This window comes from Cervus elaphus, chromosome 19 (genome assembly GCF_910594005.1).
Source record: "Cervus elaphus chromosome 19, mCerEla1.1, whole genome shotgun sequence".
In the NCBI taxonomy this organism is placed as follows: domain Eukaryota; kingdom Metazoa; phylum Chordata; class Mammalia; order Artiodactyla; family Cervidae; genus Cervus; species Cervus elaphus.
The window spans coordinates 57,816,808-57,841,454 of NC_057833.1; the positions used below are offsets into that span (position 1 = coordinate 57,816,808).

The 24,647-nt window shown below is 39.8% G+C and overlaps 1 protein-coding gene across 5 annotated transcripts in view; it reads left to right on the top strand.

Moving 5' to 3' along the window:
- The window catches only part of LOC122675803 (limbic system associated membrane protein), a 681,792-nt gene extending 659,401 nt beyond the window's left edge, over positions 1-22,391 (top strand). For 2 of the 5 annotated variants that reach the window (XM_043874898.1, XM_043874901.1), the window contains 2 exons: positions 7,960-8,047; positions 18,539-22,391. In XM_043874898.1, the coding sequence (XP_043730833.1) occupies positions 7,960-8,042 (83 nt within the window). In that variant the 3' untranslated portion in view covers positions 8,043-8,047; positions 18,539-22,391. Of the gene's footprint in view, positions 1-1,906; positions 1,955-7,959; positions 8,048-12,592; positions 12,626-18,538 lie in introns of all 5 variants that reach the window. The other 3 variants (XM_043874897.1, XM_043874896.1, XM_043874899.1) reach the window with 3 other exon arrangements.
- The last annotated feature ends 2,256 nt before the right edge of the window (positions 22,392-24,647 follow it).

The window sequence follows — 24,647 nt, forward strand, 5'->3', positions numbered from 1 at the left end:
ACGAGAAAAAATATCTTTCAAAGTAACAATTACATGTGGGGATTAAGTTTAAGTAATTGACAGTCTTGTCTTTTTAATTAAAAGGAATAAAGCTGCCTAAGAAGAGCTCAAAGAGATTTGCAGCAGAAAATACTGGCTTGCTGCCCCAAAGTGTGACAAGACCAGGATCTTGAATGGACAGAAAATGCTCATACAGGTCCCTTTGGTCTTTGGAGAGCACCCCCAGGGGTGCTCACCCTGGTGTTTGCATCAAGTGTGACATTTAGCAGGGGGGTAGCGATGTACTGGAAACTTCCAGTACATCACTACCAAAAGGTAGCTCAGACAATAAAGAATTTGCCTGCAATGTAGGAGACCTGGGTTCAATCCCTCAGCTGAAGGTTAAATAGCCATGTACTATGAGGAGAGTTGCTGAGTGTAGATGGTCCTTTCTTTGGAAGTTTTGCTCTAGGGTCAGAGAAAAGATCAAGAGTCCTTAAAGGAAGTGGCACTATTTAAGAGTCAAAAAGATGTATGTATATGTATAATTGATTCCATTATACAATATAAACACAACATTGCAAAGCAACTATGCAACAATAAAAATGAAAAAAAAAAAGTAGAAAGTTTCAAAGGAAAAAAAGTCAAGAAAGAACACATAGTCTTCCAAGAATTCAATCATCAGTGCAGTCTTGGCTCCTGACAAATTTCATAGTATAGCCCTGCAAAACTATAATCTCTCATTTCAGTCTGCCCCTTGGCTCCCTCTCTTTCTTTTTCACCTGAAATTCTTATTTTTGTTATCTGTATTTCTTGATCTTCTTTTTTTCTACATTTTCCACCATATTCACCTTGCATTTTGTATGCACTCTGTCTTTGACATCCTTCAAGCAAAACGAAAGAAAAGGTTTTGATGGTGTTAGTATTCAGGTCTAAACACTGGATACCACCTAGGGAAGCACCACAAAGCCATTATCCCATTTATCTGAAGAGGCTAGATACAAATGAACCTTCACAACAACCTCCCTTATACAGTCACTCTGTCCCCACAATGGTCTTTAATCATCACAAGTCATTTGTAGGCATTAAATTAAACAAGCACTGCCATAGGGGAAAAATCCCCAGCTTAAGGAGTCCCACCTTACATCTCCCCTTGTACACTGCTGTGAAGAAACACACCTGCCAAGTCAGGACACAGCGTGGCATAATGAGTTTGGAATTCCAATTTAAGGTGTTCATTTGTACCCAGATATATGATAGGAGTAGGCAGACCACTCACTAGGACTCCACCGAGAATCGTCAGCTTATATCCACTGCAAATCAGTAGGAGGAGAGACCTTACAAGTCATTTATCATGCTTCCTAATTGGACCCTGGGGAACTGAGCACTGCCATAGTTTATTGCACTATTTTACTCATCACAATGCTGGTTGTAAAAGAAAACGCTTCCCACATTTCTGTAACACATATGTATGTTTTAATACCTAGACATTACCACTAACAGAGTATCTTTGCTATAAATCACAGCTATCAGTCCACTCTACTTTATCTGCCCCATACTCACACTGGAGATTCTATTTTAACCACTTACCTTCCAAACCTTGTAGTTCCAGTATGACTTTTCTTTTTTAACTACTTAAGAGAATCTTGCTTGGGGCAACAGTAGCATCTTGTGGTTTTAAAAAAAACAAAACAAAACGGATAACTTTGCCTTGACTGAGTACCCATCCTGTGTACCATCCCATCCTCTTTAGCCCTCAGGATACTGAGCATCCCCACCCATGTGCTATGTTGGAAAGTTGCTTGGCCATTCTAAAGTGCTTTCTTAATTGTTCATGTGAATGTTTGGAGGGCAGAAATGACTAAGGAAAAAAAGGAAAGCAAGAAAAGCAGTAGCTTTCACTTCTCTTTGTTGAATCACAACTTAGAGAGTAACTTGGGAGATGTGTTCTTGTACCTGGAGTTCCTGAACACAGGTAAGTTCGTTGTGGAAGATTGTTTACTTCATGTCACAGTGCTGAAACAGACGGCATGCTCTCACCCACTGGAGGTTGGTCTTCTTTAAGGATCAACCTTCCCTTTCTATTCTGCGTTTAAATGTACTCTCCACTTGCCTTTGCTCTGTAAAGTTCCTTTTTTTTTCTGTTGATGTTTTCTTTTCATCTGATTTTCAACCATTAGGAACACCAGAAAGAAACTTCATTCTCGATGGACAGTGAAAACTAGTTTCTGGCCCAGACGAAGTTTATTTGACAATACACAGTATTGTGGTTACACTATTCATTCTCTCAAAAAAAAAAAAAGTACCATCCTAGTATTTTCTATGTGTCAAGCTCTAGCTCTGAGCTAAGTACTTGGGAAGGGCTGTGAAAAGAAGCCAGACACGACCTCCACAATAATAGACCTTACAGACCTGCCAGGGCAGTAGTTGTTGATGAGCAGTTATGAGAAACTATGCTAAGTTGAGGAGACCTGTGTGGTCTGTGGAGAACTCAGCACAGGGACATCTTAGCTAACCTGGACCAGTCAGTTCTCTGACCAGTGAAAGTCAAGTTTAAAATTAAGGCAGAAAGAAGAGAAGAGAGAAAGGAGCAGAACATCCCAGGATTGCAGAGGATTAGAATCCAGAGACAGCTCAAAAATATGGGGGAAAAACCCACATTTTTTTCCTAATAGTTTCTTACTTTTCCTCATTTGCATCTAGCCTGTTTAAAAACAAAAGAAATGTGATAAACCAGTGGAGTTAAAAGAGAAGAGATGGGCATTACTACCTGTTACACATTTAAGATAAGAAAGAGCAGCTGTCAACTTGACTACAGACATGTGTGGATAGTGTATACTATGTGGTAGGTGTTACAGAGGTGAGTTTTCTGGAAGATGCTGAGAGCCATTCTCTATCAGAGTATCTAGAAAAAGCTTTCAGCCTCTCAACAAGGAGGTTTGACGGTAGGCTTTTAAGTTAGTTGTAGGGATGGTCAGGTCAGTTGGAGCCATCTGTGTTTTCCAGGAGCTGCTTGCTCTAGAACCTGGAGGTATATGATATTTCAGGTCAGTGACACAGCAGGAATTACAGATAAACCCCTGAGGGGTCCTGGCACTGCCAAGGTCCCAAAGCAGAACCGCCCTCACCAAGTTCTCTGCCCTGCGGTGGTCAGTGCTACAGACGCAGGCTCCAGGGTAACTCTGAGCATGCCACTGTTTTTTAATCCCTTATCTTCTTATTTGTGAGAGCCTTAAAATCCCAGGAAATCTCACAAATTCACTTATTTCCGCATTCAAATTCCACAGCGAGTTACCTTGTTTCATGGTATTTGAATGTTTTTAGTTTCAAAACATATGAAATGAAAACACACATTACACGGATTAAGGACAGTCTTGAATCCCTTAGAATTTAAATCTAAAATGTATTCTGAAACGGATCTGCAATTCACAATTTAGAGCATGGAAACAGAGGAAGAAAACCAGACAGGAGGCGAATCTCTAGAGACCTACACAAACCTGTACTTTTTAAATCCTTTTTTAGCAAGTCAAATACATGAAGGCACAGAAGGCTTCAAAATATACATAAAATTATGTTTTTTCAACTATAATCTACTTTACCCCAACAATAAGTAGATTCAGGGCTAGGAAGTAGCTCTTTATGAAATTAGATGACTGTTCTTTCATTCCAATGAGGGCCAAATACCAGGATTTTACCCACAGGTGCAATAGGTGTGTTATGGGCACAGGAGCATAAGCATTTGTTTCTTCTTTAAGGCAAAGAGTTTGTGTCTAGCCCTAATAACTTACTGATTCAAAAAAATTTACTTCTGGAGTTTTTCTATCTTATATGTATTTTTAGGTGGAGTGGCCCAGGGAAATTCCTTTATTAAACTTACCCCATTGGGCATTCTCTAACATTTTAATTCACTGATTATTAAAAATTAAACCTCTCAGGCTAAATAAGAAACCTGCAGGATTTGAGCAGGCTGGCTTGCTGTAAGAGACTTAATGAAACCCTCTCTTTATGCTGGGAATGCTTAGTGAGCCTGTACTTTCTGGAACAGTCCGTATCACCATTGAGCAGAGCCTGTAGCACTTAAAGTCAATTCATGTACCTGTACTTACTCCACAGGGCAATTACTTCAAGTGTGCAGTCAGAAGGACCTCATAAACCCATATAATACATATTTTATTACATTGTCATTTCATGCTGTAAAGACAATGTTCCTTATAGAAATTAGACCTCACCTATCTTAGCTTCTCTTTAGTTTCACTGTATAATACTAGCCAACTAAAAAGTGGGGGGGGGGGGGGAATTCAGTTTCCTTGTAATGATGTCAACTCAAAGCTAAAGAATCAGAAAATTATTATTTTCTTTTCCCCAGATTTAGGGGATTATTTTCTTTACCCCAGATTTGTTTTTATAAATAGCTTTCCATTCTGATAATAAATGTTATGTGTTTTCATTATGGAAGAATTTGAAAATATATGAAACTATAAAGAAGAAAATAAAGATTATATATAACCTCTCTCCTCAGCGATAACACCATTAATATGATAGAAACAAATGTTTTGTCTGAATCTTTGAGTTGTTGTTGTATTATAACATATTCGAGTGAAAACACCTGACCCGTTCTCTGCGTTCTGCCCCTCTGAGGCTGGCCTAGCCCTGTGTCTTGCTCAAGGTCACAGAACAATCAGGTCCTGGAGTCCTGCCCCCAGGCCCCTGCCTGCTCCACAGGGACCGGCACACCCTTAGCTCTTCCAGGTCCAGAGTCAAACCTGACTCACCCTACAAGACATTTCCATTGAGTCACCTCCAGGGTTTCCAGTAAGAGTCCCCCTTACTGAACCTCCTCCTTTCTCTCTCTAAATTGGGGTATAAGACAAAGTTGTCTTCTTTTTAATGAAATGAACTTTTATTTTAAAAATATTTTCTCTGATTCTCTCTAGTATAGAACATAGTGGAGGGTTGGTCCACTAATTGATGAGAATAAGGAATGATTCTCAATTATTTTATTATATAATGAGACATTATATCAACATTCATTTTGATTTGGATATACTCATTCATTCAACACTGAATTATCACTAGAATATCCAAGGTGGCAAAAAGCTTGATACATCATTCATGTCTCTGACTCACTTTGAAACAGCATCAAACTATATGAAGTTCATTCCTGGCCATGGTCAATGATCAGAAGCCCCTAGGAGTATTTGAAAGTAAAGTGTAAGAGTCCTTTCTGACCCAAATCTAGCTAAAGGGGAGGCCAACTTGCCTTCTCAAATATTGATGACATGCTGAGCTAAGACTTATTTAGTTTCCCCAGCCAGTTTGACATATTTCCCTAGTAGTCAGGATAGCGATTGGCCTATGAACTAGGTAAGAAAACTGCTATAACCTTAAGGTTGAGGATTAGACCTATTTCTCTATGTTGGCTTTTCCCCAGAACCAGACCCAGAATGATCACTGATATTCTCAGAGAACATTACTCTGTAAATATTAGGCATTAGAGTTTACCCAACATGGATATAGTACAAGAGAGAAAATTAAAACTCTAACAATCCAAATAGAAATCACAGGCATGTTTTTTTCTATGACAAAAGGAAAAATAATAATAATTCTTGTAAGTAGAAGCTGCTAATCCCTAAAGCCTCCAAGTGGAGAGGAGAAACCATTGAGAAAGAAATTAACAACTTTCAGAGTGTGGCTTTGAAAATTGAATTAAAAAAATATCCCCCCTTTAAGCCAATAGAATAGGAAAGGTTTTATTTTTCAAAATCTTGGCAAAAAAAAAAAAAAAAATCACAAAAACACATAAATTTCCACGGAGGACACTTACAATGTTATGCTTCAGGTCCTCAGCATCAGTGAAGGAGGAAGTGGCACAGGGAATATTCTTATATGTTTATTTTATTAAACTTCTTACTGATTTTAACTCCATCCCTCTCTCACTTTCACCAGACAATTGGAGGATAAAACTCCTGTTGAATTCGGACCTTCCCTTTCTGCTGAACATACATTCTTATTCACTTTGATATAGGAAACAAACAAAAAAAAAAGTCCAGTTAGTTAAATCCACTAATATGTTATTTTCAAAATTCCGGGCTCATCAGAAAGCTTAAAAAGAGTTGTGCCATAATGCAACAGAGAACGTTCGTTGTTCCAATGACTGTGGCAGGTTGAAAAGTGAGCCGTTTATGTTCAAGTAAATACCCTGGAATTAGAACAAAGGTGCAAACAATATAAACCCTCAAACTCTATATATCCTACCCGTGAACTGGAATGAATGCCTATAAGCAGACGATCAGAGGTAAGTTGTCAGAGTACTAAAAATCAATTCTTCTCCTCATGGGTTTGTTGTACCCTCACCTCCTCTCCCAGATAGAATTCAAAGAAGGCAAAATGCGGTAATTCTTCATAAATATAGATACAGAAATTTCCTCAGGTAGTGAGGGAGTCGGACACGACTGAGCGATTTCACTTTCACTTTTCACTTTCATGCATTGGAGAAGGAAATGGCAACCCACTCCAGTGTTCTTGCCTGGAGAATCCCAGGGATGGGGGAGCCTGGTGGGCTGCCATCTGTGGGGTCGCACAGAGTCGGACACGACTGAAGCGACTTAGCAGCAGCAGCAGCAGCAGTGAGGGAGTTACCAAACTGTAAACTCTAGAGCTTCCATGAAGCATCTCTTGCCTTCACAACACTCACTTTAATGGCAAGAGGCCTAGTCATACCACATAGTGACAGATGAAAGGTAAGAAGAAATCTTCTGGACTTTGAAAGAAACCAAAAAAAAAAAGCTTGGGTTTTTATTTTCTAGGGTTTAAATTTCATGAGGATATTCATAAATAAAGCTCAGTCCTCCAGAAAATGTTCTACCTGCCAGGGATTTGGAGACTAACGAAAGAACCTCCTGCTGCTGCTAAGTCACTTCAGTCGTGTCCGACTCTGTGCGACCCCATAGACGGCAGCCCACCAGGCTCCCCCGTCCCTGGGATTCTCCAGGCAAGAACACTAGAGTGGGTTGCCATTTCCTTCCCCAATGCATGAAAGTGAAAAGTGAAAGTGAAGTCGCTCAGTCGTGTCCGACTCTTAGCGACCTCATGGACTGCAGCCCACCAGGCTCCTCCATCCATGGGATTTTCCAGGCAAGAGTACTGAAGTGGGGTGCCATTGCCTTCTCCCAAGAACCTCCTAGCCCCTTATTATTCTTTCAATGACTGTGAATTCCCAACAGTCATTTGCCTTTGTGTTAAGGCATGGTGGTTTCAAAGAATAATATTTCCACCTACCTAGAATTTTAGAGAGGGAAGTTCTTGAGGTATTGATGGATTAATTCACTCAGTTACTCATTCATTTATTCATTTATGTATTCAGACACTTATTCACCCAATCTATTGAATAGAGACTCTGTACTGAAGAAATAATGAGGCGGAGGCTACAGTAGTGAACAAGGAAGACGTCCTGCCAAAGAGCAAGGCCCACTCAGCTCTTTTTGATGCTGTGTGTGCTGTGTGCTAAGTCTCTTCAGTAGTGTCCGACTCTGTGTGACCCTATGGATCATCACCCGCCAGGGTCCTCTGTCCATGAGATTCTCCAGGCAAGAGTGCTGGAACGGGTTGCCATGCCCTCCTCCAGGGGATCTTCCCCACCCAGGAACTGAACCTGTGTCTCTCTTGTCTCCTGAATTGGCAGGCAGGTTCTTCATGACTAGTACCACCTGGGACATTTGTCTAACACAGCTGGTTGCAAAGAATCTGAAAGCTGGAAGTCAAAGACATATTGGCATAAATAAATTTATCAAGGCACTTGCCTTTTCTAGTATTAAATTCTTTTCCCCATTGCTGCCTCCTACACCCTCATCAGGAACTGAAATCTAAGCATATGACAATAATGCATTCACAGAATTTTAGAACTTTCTTTGTACTTGAACCCCCTAAAGTTTTGTCCATTGAACTGCTGCTGTAGATTTATCCTTTTATTTCATTGTTTAGACTGGCACTACCATGCTTACTTGTTAAGTCTATTTGCTGAAGCAAAATTGACGTGTGGAGAGAAGTCTTCAGGAGAGGCATAAAAATGGTAGGTGTCAAGTATATTCTAATGAGTATATCCAGGAATCCCTACAGAATTGGTGTCCCTGGCAAGGAAATTTTACTCAAGAACTTGAGAGCGTCTTCTTGTTGGAAAAGAAAGAATTATTGTCAGTTGTTAAGGACCAAAACTTTTTTTTTTTTTTTTTTTTGGTCTGTAATAGGAAAGACTCCTTTTGAAAATAACAAAAATAACTTTTTTCACTACTGCCACCTGACGGACAAAGGTAATTACTTTAGACAGCGCAGAGGAACATGTCTTAGTATTACCACCAGATGGCAGCACACAACCAACTTTTCAAAGAGTCCTCCTCCTCAAAAGTATTCAAAATTTTGCTCCTCAAAAGAGAACGGTCTATTCCAACAGAAGTGGACGAATAAGACATAGTAATACAAAATTAAAATTCCATTCTCTTTTTTCTAAATACAAGTGGAATTCCAAGTCTTAAGATCGTTAGTATTTCACAAACTGTCATTCATTGCCATAGGGAAGACTTCCTAAACTTTAACTGGCAGTTTGCTTTTTAAAGATAATTTAAACAAGAGTATATTTTTTATCTGATTTTTAAAAATAGTTTCTTCATAGAGTGTAAAGTTTGAGCAATGTTTTTAAATTCTTTTGTTAAATTATTTTTAATCTGTGTGTCTGTTTAAGGCAGTGTCTGTTCCCATTTAGGACACTCAGACTTTTGCTCAAGTCTCTTCCCTTTACTGGTTAACTTATTGCTAGTTTTCTCCTGACCAAAATGCTCCCTAATCAGTCTGCTTCATTATCACTTCAGTGTGCTAGCATCTTGTTTTGTTCATCCGTAGTGCTGTAGATTTTTTTTAAAAAAACTTTTTTGAAACAGTACTGCCATGGCTGACTTTGAAGATCTGTTTTTCTCTTTTTCCACAAAACTTTTCCTGACAGTCTCCTCTGTAAGGGATTTTTATCATAAATCTGACAACAACAACTCTTATTTATTAAGCAATTAGCATGTGTCTGGCAGCATTCCAAGCAGAGTATGATAACTATCTAAGTGATCGAACAAAGCTGTTGTTGTTTAGTCACTAAATCTTATTGATCTCTTTTTCGACCCATGGACTGTAGCCTGACAGGCTCCTCTGTCCATGGGATTTCCCAGGCAAGAATACTGGAGTGAGTTGCCATTTTCTTCTCCAGGGGATCTTGCCAACCCAGGGATTGAATCTTAAAGACAGATTCTTTATCACTGAGCCACCAGGGAAGCCCCAGAACAAACTTAGAGGAAGTATTTAATTAAACTTACTTTACAGTTGATGAAACTGAGGCAAAAAGAAATGAAGTGATAATTTCTAGTTAAGCAGAACTGTTGGTTTCCCTGCCTGCCCAGGTTCTTGAACAATTGCTTGAAATTATTCTATGAGACCTGGGATGGACCATGGGAAACCTCAGGGGTTCTTTACATGGAGATGATCCCATCAGGGAATCTAAACCGCTTAGGGTGAAGAGCATCACTCTGTGACCCTGATCTACTGCTGCTTCTGTGTTCAGTCATGTCTGACTCTTGCAACCCCGTGGGCTATATAACCCACCAGGCTCCTCTGTCCATGGGATTTCCCAGGCAAGAATACTGTGGTGGGTTGTCATTTCCTTCTCCAGGGTAGAAGAGACCAAACTTACATCTCTTGCGTCTCCTTCATTGGCAGTTGGATTCTTTACCACTGCACCACTTGGAACCTTGAGAGGTCCTTATAAATTCTAAAGAATGATAAACCAAAGAATTTGAGTAAAGAAAGAGGAGAAGTTGTACTTTGCACAGGAGCAGAGCCAAACTTTCCCCAGTCAATATTGAATCATATGAATGTCTTAGTGATAAGCCTAGAGTTAATGTAGGCTATACTTACTCAGCCTTGCTATCATAAAAATTCCAGAGGGGTGTTATGAATAATGGACAGAGTTCTGCCTGGAGAAGTGGAGCCCTGAATTTCAGTCTCAGCTCTGCCTCTTGCTGTCTGTGTGACCTTGGGGAACTGATTAACCTGTCTGGGCCTCAGCTTCCTCATATTTTGATGAGCAGTTCTCTACAGAGACTTTGCAATATTTGAAGGCAATATGCTGATGTTAAAGAAAAGTTGTGAGAACAGGTATTATGAAAGAAAACTAGTGCCAACATGTTTCATACACAAACGAAACATTGCCGGTCAGGTGATCTGTGTGGTCAACAGGTGGACACCAGCATTTTAAGTCTTAAGAGAATCTGACTTCACTTCTAAGGTGACAGTGACCTCAGTAGCTGACTTCTGCTAGAAGAGGAGCAGAAATCATGCTCCAATCTTCTGAATGGACCTCCATCCTTCTGCAAGTAATGGACTAGCTCTTCAGGGACAGAAGGGCAGGTACTGACGGCTTTGAGTGTCTTCAGAAGTGCACCAGCAATCACGGCATAAAAGAACATTCACATACCCCCACCTGCCCCACCCCACATCTGTCCTCACTTGTGGACACAGTTCGCTCTATGAACAGTCCAGCAGATGCTGAATAGTAGCCATTTTCAAGACTTTGGATGCTAGGGCAATGGTGCCCTTCTTATAGCCATCATGAGAATGCTAGAAAACATCAGGCTGTTTGAGATTTCTCCTTGTGATCTCCTTAGATCATAAAAGCAAAAGGAAAATCTGTGAGGGAGAGGATTCATAGATTGCACTGAACCTCAAAAACTTTGCAGACCTGATTCTGAAGCTCTACCCCTTTGTGCTAAATCAGAGGATGATGATTTTAGCTACTCAGATTCTCTGTTGTTTTAACAGAGTCTCAGCTCCTCTGTTAGGAGGATGCCTGGCATATCTTTATTCTTCTCATATTTCAGTGATTTGGCCCATTCTGCTTTGATCCATTGTGTACTTAGAATGCCGTCATTCACTTGCTGTGCCAACAAGGAAGCAGTAACAGACACAGTTCCTGCTTCCATGGAACTAATAGTCCAGTAGTGAAATAAGCATTCATCAAAACACCAGACAAATACATTTGAAATTAAATATAATTATATATATATATTTCAAATTATATTGTTTATAATATATATATAAACAATATAATTTGAAATTAAAACTGAGATGAGTGTTATGAAGGAGAACAGAGCTTATAATAGAGGGACTTCATTTTACCAAGGAGACTAAGGAAGACTTCTGTGTGGAATTTGTAACTAAATTTTGATGGGTGAGTGGGATTCCTAGTAGAGATATCATTAGGCCATAGACCCCACAGCAAAGAAAACGGGGTACCATGGAGCATCAGGAAGGTTTGTGGGCTGGGATGCAGAGATAATAAACATCTCCACATGAGATGAGGCTGGAAAGGTGAAAGGGCAGAGCCATGAATGTCATGCTAGGTATTCTGGTCTTTATTCTGGAAGTCATGAGAAAGCATAAGCCAGTTTCAAGCAGGACAGTGAAGTGACTGGGTTCCAAATCCGAAGCTTCTTTTTCGCTTCAGAGTCCAGGTCACTTTATGCCCTTAGTGAAAGCATGCCACTCAGGGCTGCAGGGCTGCGTGCTGATCCTCACAGGGAAGAAAACCTATGTCCAGCTCCCATGGTTCGGGCTCTACATCTGATCAATCACCCAGTTGGTCCTGAGATTCAAAGTATCCTATGGAAATTTTCCATATTTACTTCTAAATACCGAGGAGTGCTGTGCTTTAATTAATCAAGATACTTAAAAGGGAATCCAAGCATTTTACCTATAGAAGCTCTCTCAACACTGAGAGTTATTAATACACTCAACAAGTATTTATTGTATACCTGCTACATGCTGGGCTCTGATCTAGGCACCAGGGTACCATGGTTGACAAGATATGCACTGTGACTGCCTTCATGGAGGAGAGAAACTGAACAAGCAAATGTGTTAACATGGTGAAAAGTAGGGATCAGGACTATTAATATTAGCAAACCAGGGTAAGATAACAGGAAGTCACAGAGGATACCGTTTTTGAGAAGATGATGGGGGAAATCCTTCCTGACATTTCAGCAGAAATCTGAACGAAGTGACTGAGCTGGCCAAGCAAAGGCCTGGGGAGGGGTATTCCAAGCAGGTGTGAGGGTAAAGGTTGTAATGTTGGAAGGGATTTAGTGTATTAGAAAATAAAAAGGTAGAAAGGAAAAGGAAGAAAGGTAATCGGTGTGAGTAGAGCAGACCAGATGCAAAACGGTAGAATGAGGTTGAGGGTGGGGAGGCAGACACAACCTCTCCGTGGCTACATTGCAGTCAAGAGTCCTTTCATCTGCCACACTCAGAGTTCTCGTACTTGTCTGCGCTCATCACATGTTACATCAAGTATCTGAAGCTGCAAATTGTTTTTGCCGCCTCCAACTGCACATTTGTTCCAACAAAGCAGTCTCTTTCTATGTATGTTTCTTTCAATCTCTACCGGTATATGTTCCTATGAGCATGTTCTTCTCACCTTTCCTCTCATTCTCCTTTCAGTGGAGAGTACCAGACTACCTTTGTGCTTACTCTCAATTGATTCAGAATTTTTTACTTGTTTTTGTTTTGCTAAATGTTTCCTTTTTAGAAATTGGCACCACCGTGCACTTCAAGCAAAAAGGTATGGTTCTCATTTCTGATTCCCTTCTGTATGTTAAAATTAAGAGTCCACAGCAATACATTGGAGCTTTCTACACACGATTATTCCCTATTGATAATTTGTGATAATAATTTCCATGACACATTTGCCACTATTTTTCCCAAACTTTGAACTTTCTCATTTACAAAAAGCCTCTGATCCAACAAAGACCCCTCTATTGCTTTTGACTTATTCATTTTTGAATCTCTGGAACTGAGCAAGTTATTCCCTCTCCCATTGTCCTTAAGTTCCCTTGGTTAACTCCTGCAGAGCTGCACTTTTGGAAATGTCCACTTCCCAGTGACAGGACTCTCAGTTGAGACAGAGAGTCCACTTCATCACCCCTCGTTGGCTGTTGAAGCAGATATATTGCTCAAGGAGATAGAGTAGGGGCTCCAACAATGAAGCACTTGAGCATTCCCTATGCCTTCCTGCCAGAACCTTCTCCCAGGTCTTCATATACCACCACCCTACCACCCTATACCCAGGCTGCAGGGACATCTGGCAACTGCCTTTTTGTGCCGTCAAACTGCCTCATGTAGCTCTGTCAGCCACGTGGCATGTGATTCACACACTTTGCCCTACAAAGACAATATAGTCAGGTCAACACTTCATGACATGGACCCTAAGATTCAAACAATTGCCAATTCTGATGTGTTATCTTTACAAGACCAACAGAAATCCCTAACAGTGTCTGTTCACATACCAGAGTCATAGAAAAATCTGTGTGGCAGGCACCATCCTGCATAAATTTTCATGGCCACCCACTTGGATTGATGAGTATCTCCTATGAAGATATCTTCTTGTCTGAGTGTCAAAGGGGCTGAAGCTATCAAGATAACTCTCAAGAGCTAAAACCTATTCTTATGGTCCTTAGACCCAACCAGGCAATGAGCCTCAGAGACGGTGGACCAGCTTTGTTGGTTATACCCAGGAAAGGGCCAGCACCTAGTTTATGACCAGTGCTAGCAAGCCCTCACAGAATGCAGCAGGGAAGACGTGACCAGAAATATGTATATAGGATCAAGATTATTTGGGACAAGAAGTGTAAACTGCTGTCCTCTTCATACCTTCTCTCTGCATGCCACGATTGTCCATTATATTTGAATCTTAAGTAACTGCTGTTGTTAGAACACAATGATACCACAGAGCTTTGGAATGGAGGGGAAAATAGAGCACGTGATTTTTTTTTTTTAAATTTCAAAGATCAACGAGAAAATTCCTAGTGTCACTCAAAGGAAACTAATGGCCTAAAGTTTCAAGATTTTGCAAGTCAAAATATTTGATGTTGTTTTGATGGAAAAGGTGTGATAATTCCAACTTCATTGTGAGAATACTTCAGACTTACCCAAGACAGTCTTTACAGAAAGGGGAGATAATGCATAAAGAATTATGGAGATGGAACCCAAATTTATTTCCAAGACACACTGCTCAAAGAAAACATCAGTATACCCACCTCTTACAATTTGCTCCAGCCTGAAAATTACAGGCTCTCCTCTCCAGCAGATTCCTTCACACAGAGGAAGCTGTACTGGCAGAAAATGGTCAGCAGGTGGCACCAAAGTCAGTCTTTTTCCCTTTTCAATCTGGCTCCAGGCCACTGAGGGGGCCTCAGTCTGGGCATCTAGATAATATCTAGGAGACATTTAGTAGATTATTTTTCTCCTTTGTTTAACAATTGCTTTGCATATTGTTTATGTTTTTATTTTAGTCATTTTGTCAATCCTTATTAATTCTAAGAAGAGTTTGAGCTTAAATTCACCTGGCCCTTCTTTTCTTGTATGGCTGAACTATGTATAGGAATAAAATGATAAATGATCTGGATTCCTTAATGACTAGAAGGAATTCCCAAGGATTGCTGAGGGTGTGGTTAATTATTATTTTGAATAAATCTGATCCCAAATCCTGCAAAAGAGTCCGAAGTACTCAGCAGAAACAACAGAAATGTGTTGGTCACATTGAATCACAAAGTGTCTCCAAGGACACACTCTTTAAAGCAGGGGCTGAACAAGCACCTTGTCCTTTTGTTGAGATTTTACTGAAAGACAAATCAATTGGCTGAGCATCGTGCATCTGATTTGTAGTGTAGAAACGTGCCCCCAAATTCTCAGATCTCAGAATTTCAGGATGCTCTATCAATCTTGCCCTTAATAACCAATTCCCTTGGATAAGCATTGTCCTGGCAGAGCGCTGTCCAGTGTTCACCGTAATACAGTCTCAACCATCTTTGGAGTTGAAAACCTTGACCTGGAGTGTTGACTTAAGATTCCCACTCCCGATGCAGCTAAAGTTTGCACTTTTCATGTCAAACATTAAAAGCCTTGACCCAGTTCACAAACCAGTGTCTTTGATCCAGAGGTATTTCATGCCATCCTATAACACAGACTTCCAGAGTTAATAACAATAATGACAATCTTGTTGCTGTTGTTCAGTCACTAAGTCATGTCTGACTCTTTGGACTATAGCAAGCCAGGCTTCCCTGTCTCCCAAACTTCGCTCAAACTCATATCCATTGAGTTGGTGATGCCATACAACCACCTAATCCTCTGTTGCTACCTCTTATTAAAAGTTTACTAGATAAAAACACATACACACATATACATATATATATAGGATGTGGCTAAATACCAAAATATGATTTTTTTCTGTTATGTGAAAAACATGTAGCAATTTTTGAATTGTGGTTCTATTTGCCCATCTATTCTTAAGGCTAATTTATGTTTGCAGACTCTTGCTTTCATTATATCTGTCAGTGTATAAAAGCACTTGCTGAGTGTGGCCATCTGGTGTGGGAAATAAGATTTATCATTTGCATTTCCACAAATAAGCAGAAATTTCATAACTATGAACTAAAATATAATTAATGATTTTGCTGATGATTCTTCCATGAAATAGCCATTAACTGAAGTAGTCTCCTATGTGGTCATATATACATGTATCTGTAACTGTATACACACTTGTCTTGATTCCCCAGCTACCACCCATTTACCCTTGTATTTCTTCAAGCCCATTTATTTACTCTCAAAACCAATTATGAAAAGAGCAAGTCATATAAGCACATCAAATAGCTATATGAGAGCACTTAATGCACTTAATAAATAATAATTGATAGAGATGAAAATATCATTCAGAGAGCCACAAAATATATTTCAAACATGTAATAATGATTATATTAGAGATAAAATTAAAGATTATTAAAAGAGGCATACTAAGATTCCCTATGTATAACATAGAATAGCATGTAAGAGTAATAGCTAATTGTCAATTTTGTGTGTTAAAAGAACTTTAACGTGTGTATATCATATGTGTATATGAGTATGCATATAACAAATATACTTCTCTTGGTATCTCCATATATATGTGTACATACATTAGCAAGAATGTTATATGTGAACATGTGTATCTAGGTTCATATATGCATATATCATATTTTTCAGTGATGGCATTTTTGTTTTTTCAAATATTTACTATCCTTCAAGTAAAATGGTTTAAGACTAGACTTTTTAGGTTCCCCCAGGTACCACTCAACTCCAAGATGTCTGAAAGATAATTCAACCTGTCCCAGCACTAAAAATGAGATTAAGGAAATAGGCAGAATTGAGTCTGAAAACCTGTTTTCAAAGGATCCCTGGGGCAAAACAAAAATCATCCTTGCTTAACCCCGTCTGGCCTCAATTTGTGTGTAGTCTTTCTCTGTTTGGGAAGCATCACTGACACACTAATCCAAACAAATGTGCCACAGAACTCATGACATCTAAAGCTTAGAGAGAAATTAAAATGATAGGGAATTGTATTGCCATCAGGCTGGAGGCCCTGAGGAGGGGCCATTACAGGAGCTTAAAGGTCCCCAAAGGCCAAAAACAATGGTGTGTGGGGGGTGTGAATTAGGAAAAACATTGACTTAATACCTAGACTCTAGTGCCTGGTCACCATTACTAATCAGGTGCTTTATGCAGAATGCATAATCTTCTTGAACCTTAATTCCTCATGTAAGGCATGAACCTGAAAGTAGCTAAAGTGTCTTATTAATATAATCTTACAGTCATTTAGAAAACTTAAAGAATTGACTGGATATTTAAATCGTTTATTCTGTGTTTCCACAGCTCAACACATAATAACACTCAAACACTCATTTTATACTGTAACTATGCTATTCAAACTTTATATATAGATTATATATTAAGTAGCATTTTTAATATTCTCAATAAGACATTTCAGTTACAAAAAAAAAGATCTATTGAAAATCATTTTTTCAAAGATAATGGATACCTTCCTGTTGCTTTGTTTGTTTTGGGCTACTGTTTTCAGCAAACCCAGACCTCATTTGCCAAATGTTTGGCAGGAGGCTCAGGGCACCACTTCACTTCATAACCGCGCTGAGCAGCAGTGGCAGGCACAGACTCCAGAGTCGGTCGCTGGGGAAAGCCCAGCTCTCTGCTTACTGTGTAAACTCTGTGGTGAACTTAGCCTCTCTGTGGCTTCCTTATCTCCCTGGAAAGCAGGGTTCACTAGAGGACCTGCCTTGTAACATGGTTGTGTGCTTATCTTTGTGAAGCATTTTTAACAGGACTTGTAGTAAGTGCCATGTAGTTGTTTCTTGGTTGTCTTTGGTTGCTGTTGTTCCTATAATATTATTTTTATTGATATGTGAAACATAGATGGGAGAATATTTTTATATTCAACATTTTCCCAGTTATTTTATATCTGACCTGGTATGTTTGTAGACAATTTTGGAAATGTTCACATGCCAGAGGATGCCTCCATTGCACTTGCACAAGTACAAACACCCACACTCACATACACACTCATTCACACATACTGATCTCCTTAAGTGCCCTCAAAACTTCCAAGTGACCCATAGTTACAATGACACCATTTTTTCCTTTTGAATGTCATGTCTAAGCATACAGTCTTAAATCCAAAAGTCTCTGTTGTGAAAACGTGTTTTCCTCTTGTAATGAATCTAAATGAATAGAATTATACAACAGGAAAAAATGCAACAAGCAAAGCATAAGAGGCAAGCTCTAGACCTACACTCACTGCCTCAATTCTTTCTGTGTAAATACACAAATCCCTTACCCACTCTCTTCTCCATTTGCACACCCACATCCCCCAAATTCTGTCTATGTTGGGAAAACTCAGGTTGGCAGTGGGAAACCCATAGATAGCCCCTCAGGATGAATTCTGGGCAAGTGCAAGTCTCAGCTCTGCTCCAGTTTGGACCTGCCTGGCTAGGTTTGTTTGTTTTTGTTGTCATCATTAGTTTTTAAAGTGTCAAATGAAGGGTTTGGACCAGATGACCCACTGCTGCTGCTTAAAATCCCACCATGAGTTGACTTATTTTCTGCCTTGCAGCTAAGGTGCCACCCAGCCAAAAACGTTAGTTTAAAACAATTCCTCTTCCCATTAACAAATAAATAGCTACTGCTAGCACCACCACCCCTCCCCCGCCCCCTTGAGAAGAGAGCGTCACAGACTGGTTCCACGTTTTGTTGATGGAGACGCTGTGGTGAGTCAGCTGGAGGAGCCCGGGTCTGGCTGCTGAAGGACCCTCAGCAATGCTTAGAATCTCAATGGGTGCTGACATCCTACTGCTCTGCAGAGCAGAGAGTTCAGGATAAACTTGGGCGGAGAGGAGACTGATCCAGCATCACAAAAGACACCCCTTAAGATACTTATAGCTCAACCAGAAGGATTTAGAAAAGATGGTGAGTCCTTCTTAGACTGTATATAAGTGCCCTCCCTGACTTTGAGATGCTGGTACATGGCCCAGTTTGGGGCCATGAGATAAAGAGATAAAGAGCTTTTACCTTTGAGATAAAGAGCTGTCAGTTGTGACATAGAGTGGACCGAGGGATGTATTAATTACTTTCTTTTCTCTCTTTTGCACTGCAGGACCTGGGTCGGTGAGAGGAATAAATGGATCCATCAGTCTGGCCGTACCACTGTGGCTGCTGGCAGCATCTCTGCTCTGCCTTCTCAGCAAATGTTAATAGAATAAAAGTTTAAAAATAATTAAAAAAAAACACACAAAAATGCGTTACACAGGATACAGAGCGAGAGAGAGAGCGAAATGGGGGGAGACTGTTTCTTTCACATCTTTGTGTGTTTATAAATGAAGGGGAAAATAAGAAAATGAAGAAGAAAATACAACATTTAAAACAATTTTAACGTCCATCAATAAAAATTGAAGTATAATTCCAGGTGGGAAAAGTTCCACCAAGAAATGTGTATATCTAAGCAAATGTAGACTGTGTAAAGACTCCATCATGTAAGGAGATTTGATGTTATGAAAAAATGACAAGTGAAGAAGTACCAGATGGGTATTAACCCCCCACCACATGCACACACACACACACACACACACACACACACACTTTATCCTTCCTTCATCCTTTTTCATCTGCGGGGAAAGAAAAAAATACGGTCTTGCCTCGGTGTTTATACTCCCAACATCATTTTATTCTGTTTTTTACTTTGAGCTGACGCATAGCCATTCAGACTATCAATGGAATCCATGCTGGAGTCCTACCCTGACCATTTATCTGGCTTTCCTGCCTCCACCCTCCCTCCAACTTTTAAGACCATCTCCGTGTTCGATCTCCCCCGCATCCGTGCGGGATATCTGCTCTTCATCCTCACCTTGGTCGCCTCCCTTCACTCCCACCCCCTAACCCCCACCTCCCAGCACTCGTCATGCCGCAGATGCTAGAAAGTGCCATTTAAAATCTCTCCACTGTGCGCGCGTGCTGTCTCTCTCTCTCTCTCTCTCTCAACGTGGATGTACGTGTGTGGGCGTGTGAGCCTCTCTCTAAAGCATGCCGAGGGAATGGGCCAAGTGTACATAGACTCATTGTGCTGTAGATACTGTCCCTCATTGTAATCTTGAGATGCGGCTGTGACGAGGTGCTGGGGGCCATGGGAGGGGAAGGAGGCAAGGAGCAGAGCCGCTCCCTCATCCATGGCTGTCGCTGGACCTCAGCGTGTATTTCAGACCAAGCTGTACCCCACCTATGGGCAGAACCTCATCTTTCTCCCAGTCCAGTCATCAGAACCCAGTCCAGAGTCACTCAGATTATCACTGTCAATGAAAGTGCCTACTATTGATGGGGTGAGCAAACAGTAGAGAGAATCAGTGATGCGGATGAGGTGACCTAGGACAGAAGTTTCTGATTTCACTCTTGTTTCACGAGTGAGTCTGAAGGATTCATGTGTTTCCCAGCTTTGTGCAGACTTGGTTCTGCTCTGCCGCAGGAGTAAGGAGGTATGGAGCAAATCCCCAGCAGTGGGAAGCTCTCCGAGGGTTAAGTCCTAGTGAGAGGATGCTGAGCCACGCGGAGATCCTTAGCAGCCCTGTTTTGCCCCCTCTCCAATCTTCAGTTAACACTGCATTTGCTCCCATGGATTTCCCTGAGCAGAGATTTTTCCATATTTCAGGTAAAATACAGTGAGCTGTGAGCAAGGCAAGAGAGGTACAGAGACCCAGGTCCCTACTCATGTGGTAGAAATACTGTGACAGCCCCAATACAAAGCCTTGGCCATAACAAAGGGGACATCTATTACTTGTGCTCCTTTGCAACTCTGTCCTGGTGTTCTAGGCTAAGACTTGATTTGATTGCTCACGTCATCTCCCTTCTCATCCACGGACGGTGTTTGTAGCACTGCTGTTGATAATACTCCATCCTTATCCTACAACAGGCCACTAGTAACAGCACTGTATTCCATCTTTCCTACTTACTCTTGGCTTCTAGTCTCCTGAAAAAGATACAGTGGGAGATATGATGTTTAAGTTTACATATACAAGAGACATTGTTAACACTGAAATATGAGTTAGTTCTCCACCAGAGGAGCTGAGAAACTTGTAATCATTTAGGCAAAAACTATATATGTGCCACAAAACTTGACATCACCTCCACACCAGAAGGATTTTCTTAGGAAAAGCCTTACAGAGAGAGCTCCCCGTGTGTAGATATCTTTGTCAGGAAACCAGCCGTTGCTTTTACTTAGACTAATAGGCATTGGAAATGGCTCATTAGTGAGAAGACATAGGATTGTTATTGAGGTCATAATGGAATGTATTGCAGCAGAGCCAAATATGGTACCTCACCAAGTCTTAGAACTTGTAAAATGGCTGCTATATGATGTAAAACAGGAAGCTTCATAACTGCAAATCAGAAAAGGAAGGAAGGGAAGAAAGAAGGAAGGGAGGAAGAACTAGAAAGAAAGGGAGTGAGGAAGAGAAATAGGAAGAAAGGAAAGGAGTACAGAAGGAGAGTGAGGAGAAGGAAGGAAAATAATAAACCAAATTTATCTTGATAGATTTTATTAATTGAAGGCTCTGCAATGGGTCTTGTCTTTAAAGGTAATGATCTCCTGATGAGTTGTACTTGTAATCTCTTCTAGGGGATTCTATTGTTTTAAAAGCCTATCACCAGACTTCTTTTATGATTTTGCAGTTTAGACATGAAACAGAAGGACAAATTGGACTTGGGAGTGGGTAAAAGTATTTGTGGCAGATCCTGGCATAGGACCAAAATTCTTATCCAAGATGGTAGCTACTTAAACATAGGGAAGGTGAGCCTTCTTCCTAGGCAGCGTCAATTTATTGACAATCAGGGATTTCTCTAACAATTTAGTCTTCTTAGTACAGGAATAAAAGCTTATCATCATTGATGATCAATATTTCCCATATATTGAAGAGTCAACCACATCCTTAAGTGGAAGCTTTAGTGGAGTGCATGCTAATTTAAAGATACATAAGAAAAGAAAAGTAATAGGAGTTAATTCAGTTTAGTATCAATTTCAGAAACAGATCCCCATGGCATGTCACAGATTTTTCATCACACACCTAGATTTCTTACTGCCTCTACCCTATCCTAAGGACAAGGTCTTGGCTTTATGGAAGGAGATTTTCCTTCCAGGAAAGGAATGTCTTTGCCTGTCAGCACCATTTGTTCCCTGAGTTTTATTAAAATGGTCCGTATATTAAACGTAATTAAACATGTATTGCATATTGTGCATATTGTGGTGTTTGCATATATCTCTGGTAGGATCTGGGAATTTTGTCCTGTCTCCCATTTCAGAGTCATCATTGACTCCAGAAATTTCATAGGTTTGAGGATGATTTTAAGCAATGTGAAAAATGGAAGAGAACATAGTTTGGAAAAGGGTCAGGTAAAAGGTAGAAGCCAGAGTACTGACATCGAGATAATAAGTTTAAACATGGGACTTCTTGGAATTTAGTTCATCACAATGCGATAACTCTCTTCAAGACGTTTGTCCATTGGTAATCAAAGCATGAAACCCTGCAATGAAAAGAATCAACTGGCTGGAAACAATATACTGAGAGGAGTGAAATACATCAATTAATCTGAATGGCTAACACATTTAATGTCCTTTGTATGCAAACTGAAACTCCACTCTTCATAAAATAAAATCCTCAGACCTGAATTACAGTTAACCAAAGCAGAAATGACCTTGATGAAGGGTACTTCCTGAAGAATGAAAACTATCCTAGGTTTTACAACTGCAGAATTCTTTCCTCTGTGCAGTTGTTCATCAGAAGGTTTTGCCCTGTTGGAGGAACAGCCTTCTAGTTTGGACACAAAACATCCCTCTGCCCTGAAAGAACCAAGGCTTAGGGAGAGGTCCTTGCTTTTTCTGTTGGGAAGAATTGTCCCACTGACCTTTGCCTTCTCTTCCAAGTCAGACATCACCCTTGCCCTGGGCCTTTTTTTTTTTTTTTCTACTACATCTTCAGACAATTTGGGCTATTCATAGAGACCTTGTAAAAGTACTCGTGATTTTCATGTTCTTGGAGGACAGAAACAAAAATCTGTTTCTCCTCCAAAAGTGGACTTACCTCCTTTGCACACAAAAACTAAACTCCTCAGCATGAAAATATTTCTGAGTTATTACCTACTGAGTTATTAGCTTCTTAACTGTTCCAGAATCACAGATTCCATCCCCAGGTTGGTTGTGGTTTGAATGTGTCTATTGGCTTGCATCCCAGAATTTCCCATTTTGTTTTTTGCAGGTCTTGAATTATTTGTGGAAATATATATATATGTGTGTATGTATTTTTTTTAAACATTATCTTTACAGATGCTATATTTGCAATATTGTATGTATTATAAAGCAAATCTAGAATAATGATTTAAACTTAAAAGGAAGAAAAGTATACTGAATTTGGTTTTTAAAAAGAGTTATACTTCATTTTGAAAGATGTGGAACCCCATTTTTCCACACTGTAATGATTTGTTTGAAAGGAATTTGCTTATGGATCATGTTCCATGGGAATAACCATGACCTTATTTTAGCTCTTTGACTTCATAACTTTTCAACCTGTATTTAGTCTTGATTTCTAATAAGTATCATTTTTATAGATATAGAAGTGCAATGCTCTATCTGACCTACAATTAATATTTTGAAGACAAGTATTAAATATACCACTGAAACAGTTAGCTAAGACCCTGAGTTAAAAAATGTAAATCCAATTTAGGAAGTCTCCTTCTTTCTTAAATGCTTAAAATATTTATTCTCTAGTGCATTTGCTCTAGTGGAGTAAATTTTCTATAGCAACTAGCATAATATCTGTAAATATCTCACTAAATGCAAAGTGAAGTTTACATTTATGTGCATACAGTGGAAGAGAAGTAAACTGTTCTCGTTTGCAGCTATGTTGTTAAATGTGGCCAAGTGATATGCAAGAAAGAATTTATCTTCACCCAGCAACCAGTGCATAACTAACCCGTTGACAAGCAAGCTGGTGTTAACGTTAGGTGTTGGTTTAACATTTACACCAGCATAAATGTTTATGGATATTATGGAAAACTTATTTTAAAACCTTGATTTCCTTTCAACGCATTTACATTCTGTGTGCTGATTAATAAATTAGGCACCAATCATGTGTAAATCAATGTAAATCAGTAGTTTATGTACATAATATAAACTATGTAAACTTCATTTTTCATGCAATGCCCAAGTTCAACTAAACATATGAATCTGAAAGGGAAAAAAATCAAATAAAAATAAATAAAAACCAAAGCCTGTCACAGGTCAGAATGGGATGAAAGATGACTAATGGCCCAAACATAAGGTTGTCTCAGCAAAAGGAAGCAGACCCACAGAACTGTTATAGGCTCGAATCCTACTCTGTTCCCAAGAGGTCACCTCTTTGTTCCTTCAGGACTTAAGTGCTGACTTAGGACTTAGGAAGTCAGGACTTCCGCCCAACACTTACCACAGCTGTCCCACCTGACCCCAGAGCAAGGGAAATGAAGAGACAGGGAGGACAGAGTTTGAAGGGCTCATGTGTTTGTTACATCAACTGTCAAGTGTTTTTTTCTTGTTGTTACTTCTTACTTACAACCTAAAAAGTCTCATTTCAATTGCTCCATGGAGAGTAAGTCACCTTGATGAGCACAGTATTACTTAGTCTTTATTTTCCATTCAACAGAAACATTGGGATAGTTTCTTTATCATTTCAATCCTAAGAAATTAAGGGATATTGAAAAATGTTCTTGAGAAATATCTTGCTAAATCACTCTAGGAAAGAATTATTCTTGCTTAATCTGGTGGATCTATTTCCTATATTTCTATACTGACTATTGCAAATGAGGACAGAATCATTTTCATTGGGAGTATCTCTCTCAGCGTGTTCTCTTGAAGTCTTTTTGAAGTGTCTGATGTGTTTAACAGAATGACATATATAAGTCTTCTGTGATCAGCACAGCTGGTACATAAGGAGTCATCAAAGAGATCTCTTTAGGGACCACATGAATTTTCTGCAAAGATTGTTATCGAAAGAAATTTGGGTCAAATTAATATTATGCTTAAAGTATACTCCTCTACCCAAGACAAATGACAACTTTATAAAGCAAAGTAGGTGGAAAGCGGATTGGGAGTCAGGAGAAATGAGTTCTAGCCCCAGGTCTGGCCTATGAGCAAGTCATACGACCTTAGGCAAATTAGTTAAACTTTCTGAGTTTTGGTTTTCTCACCC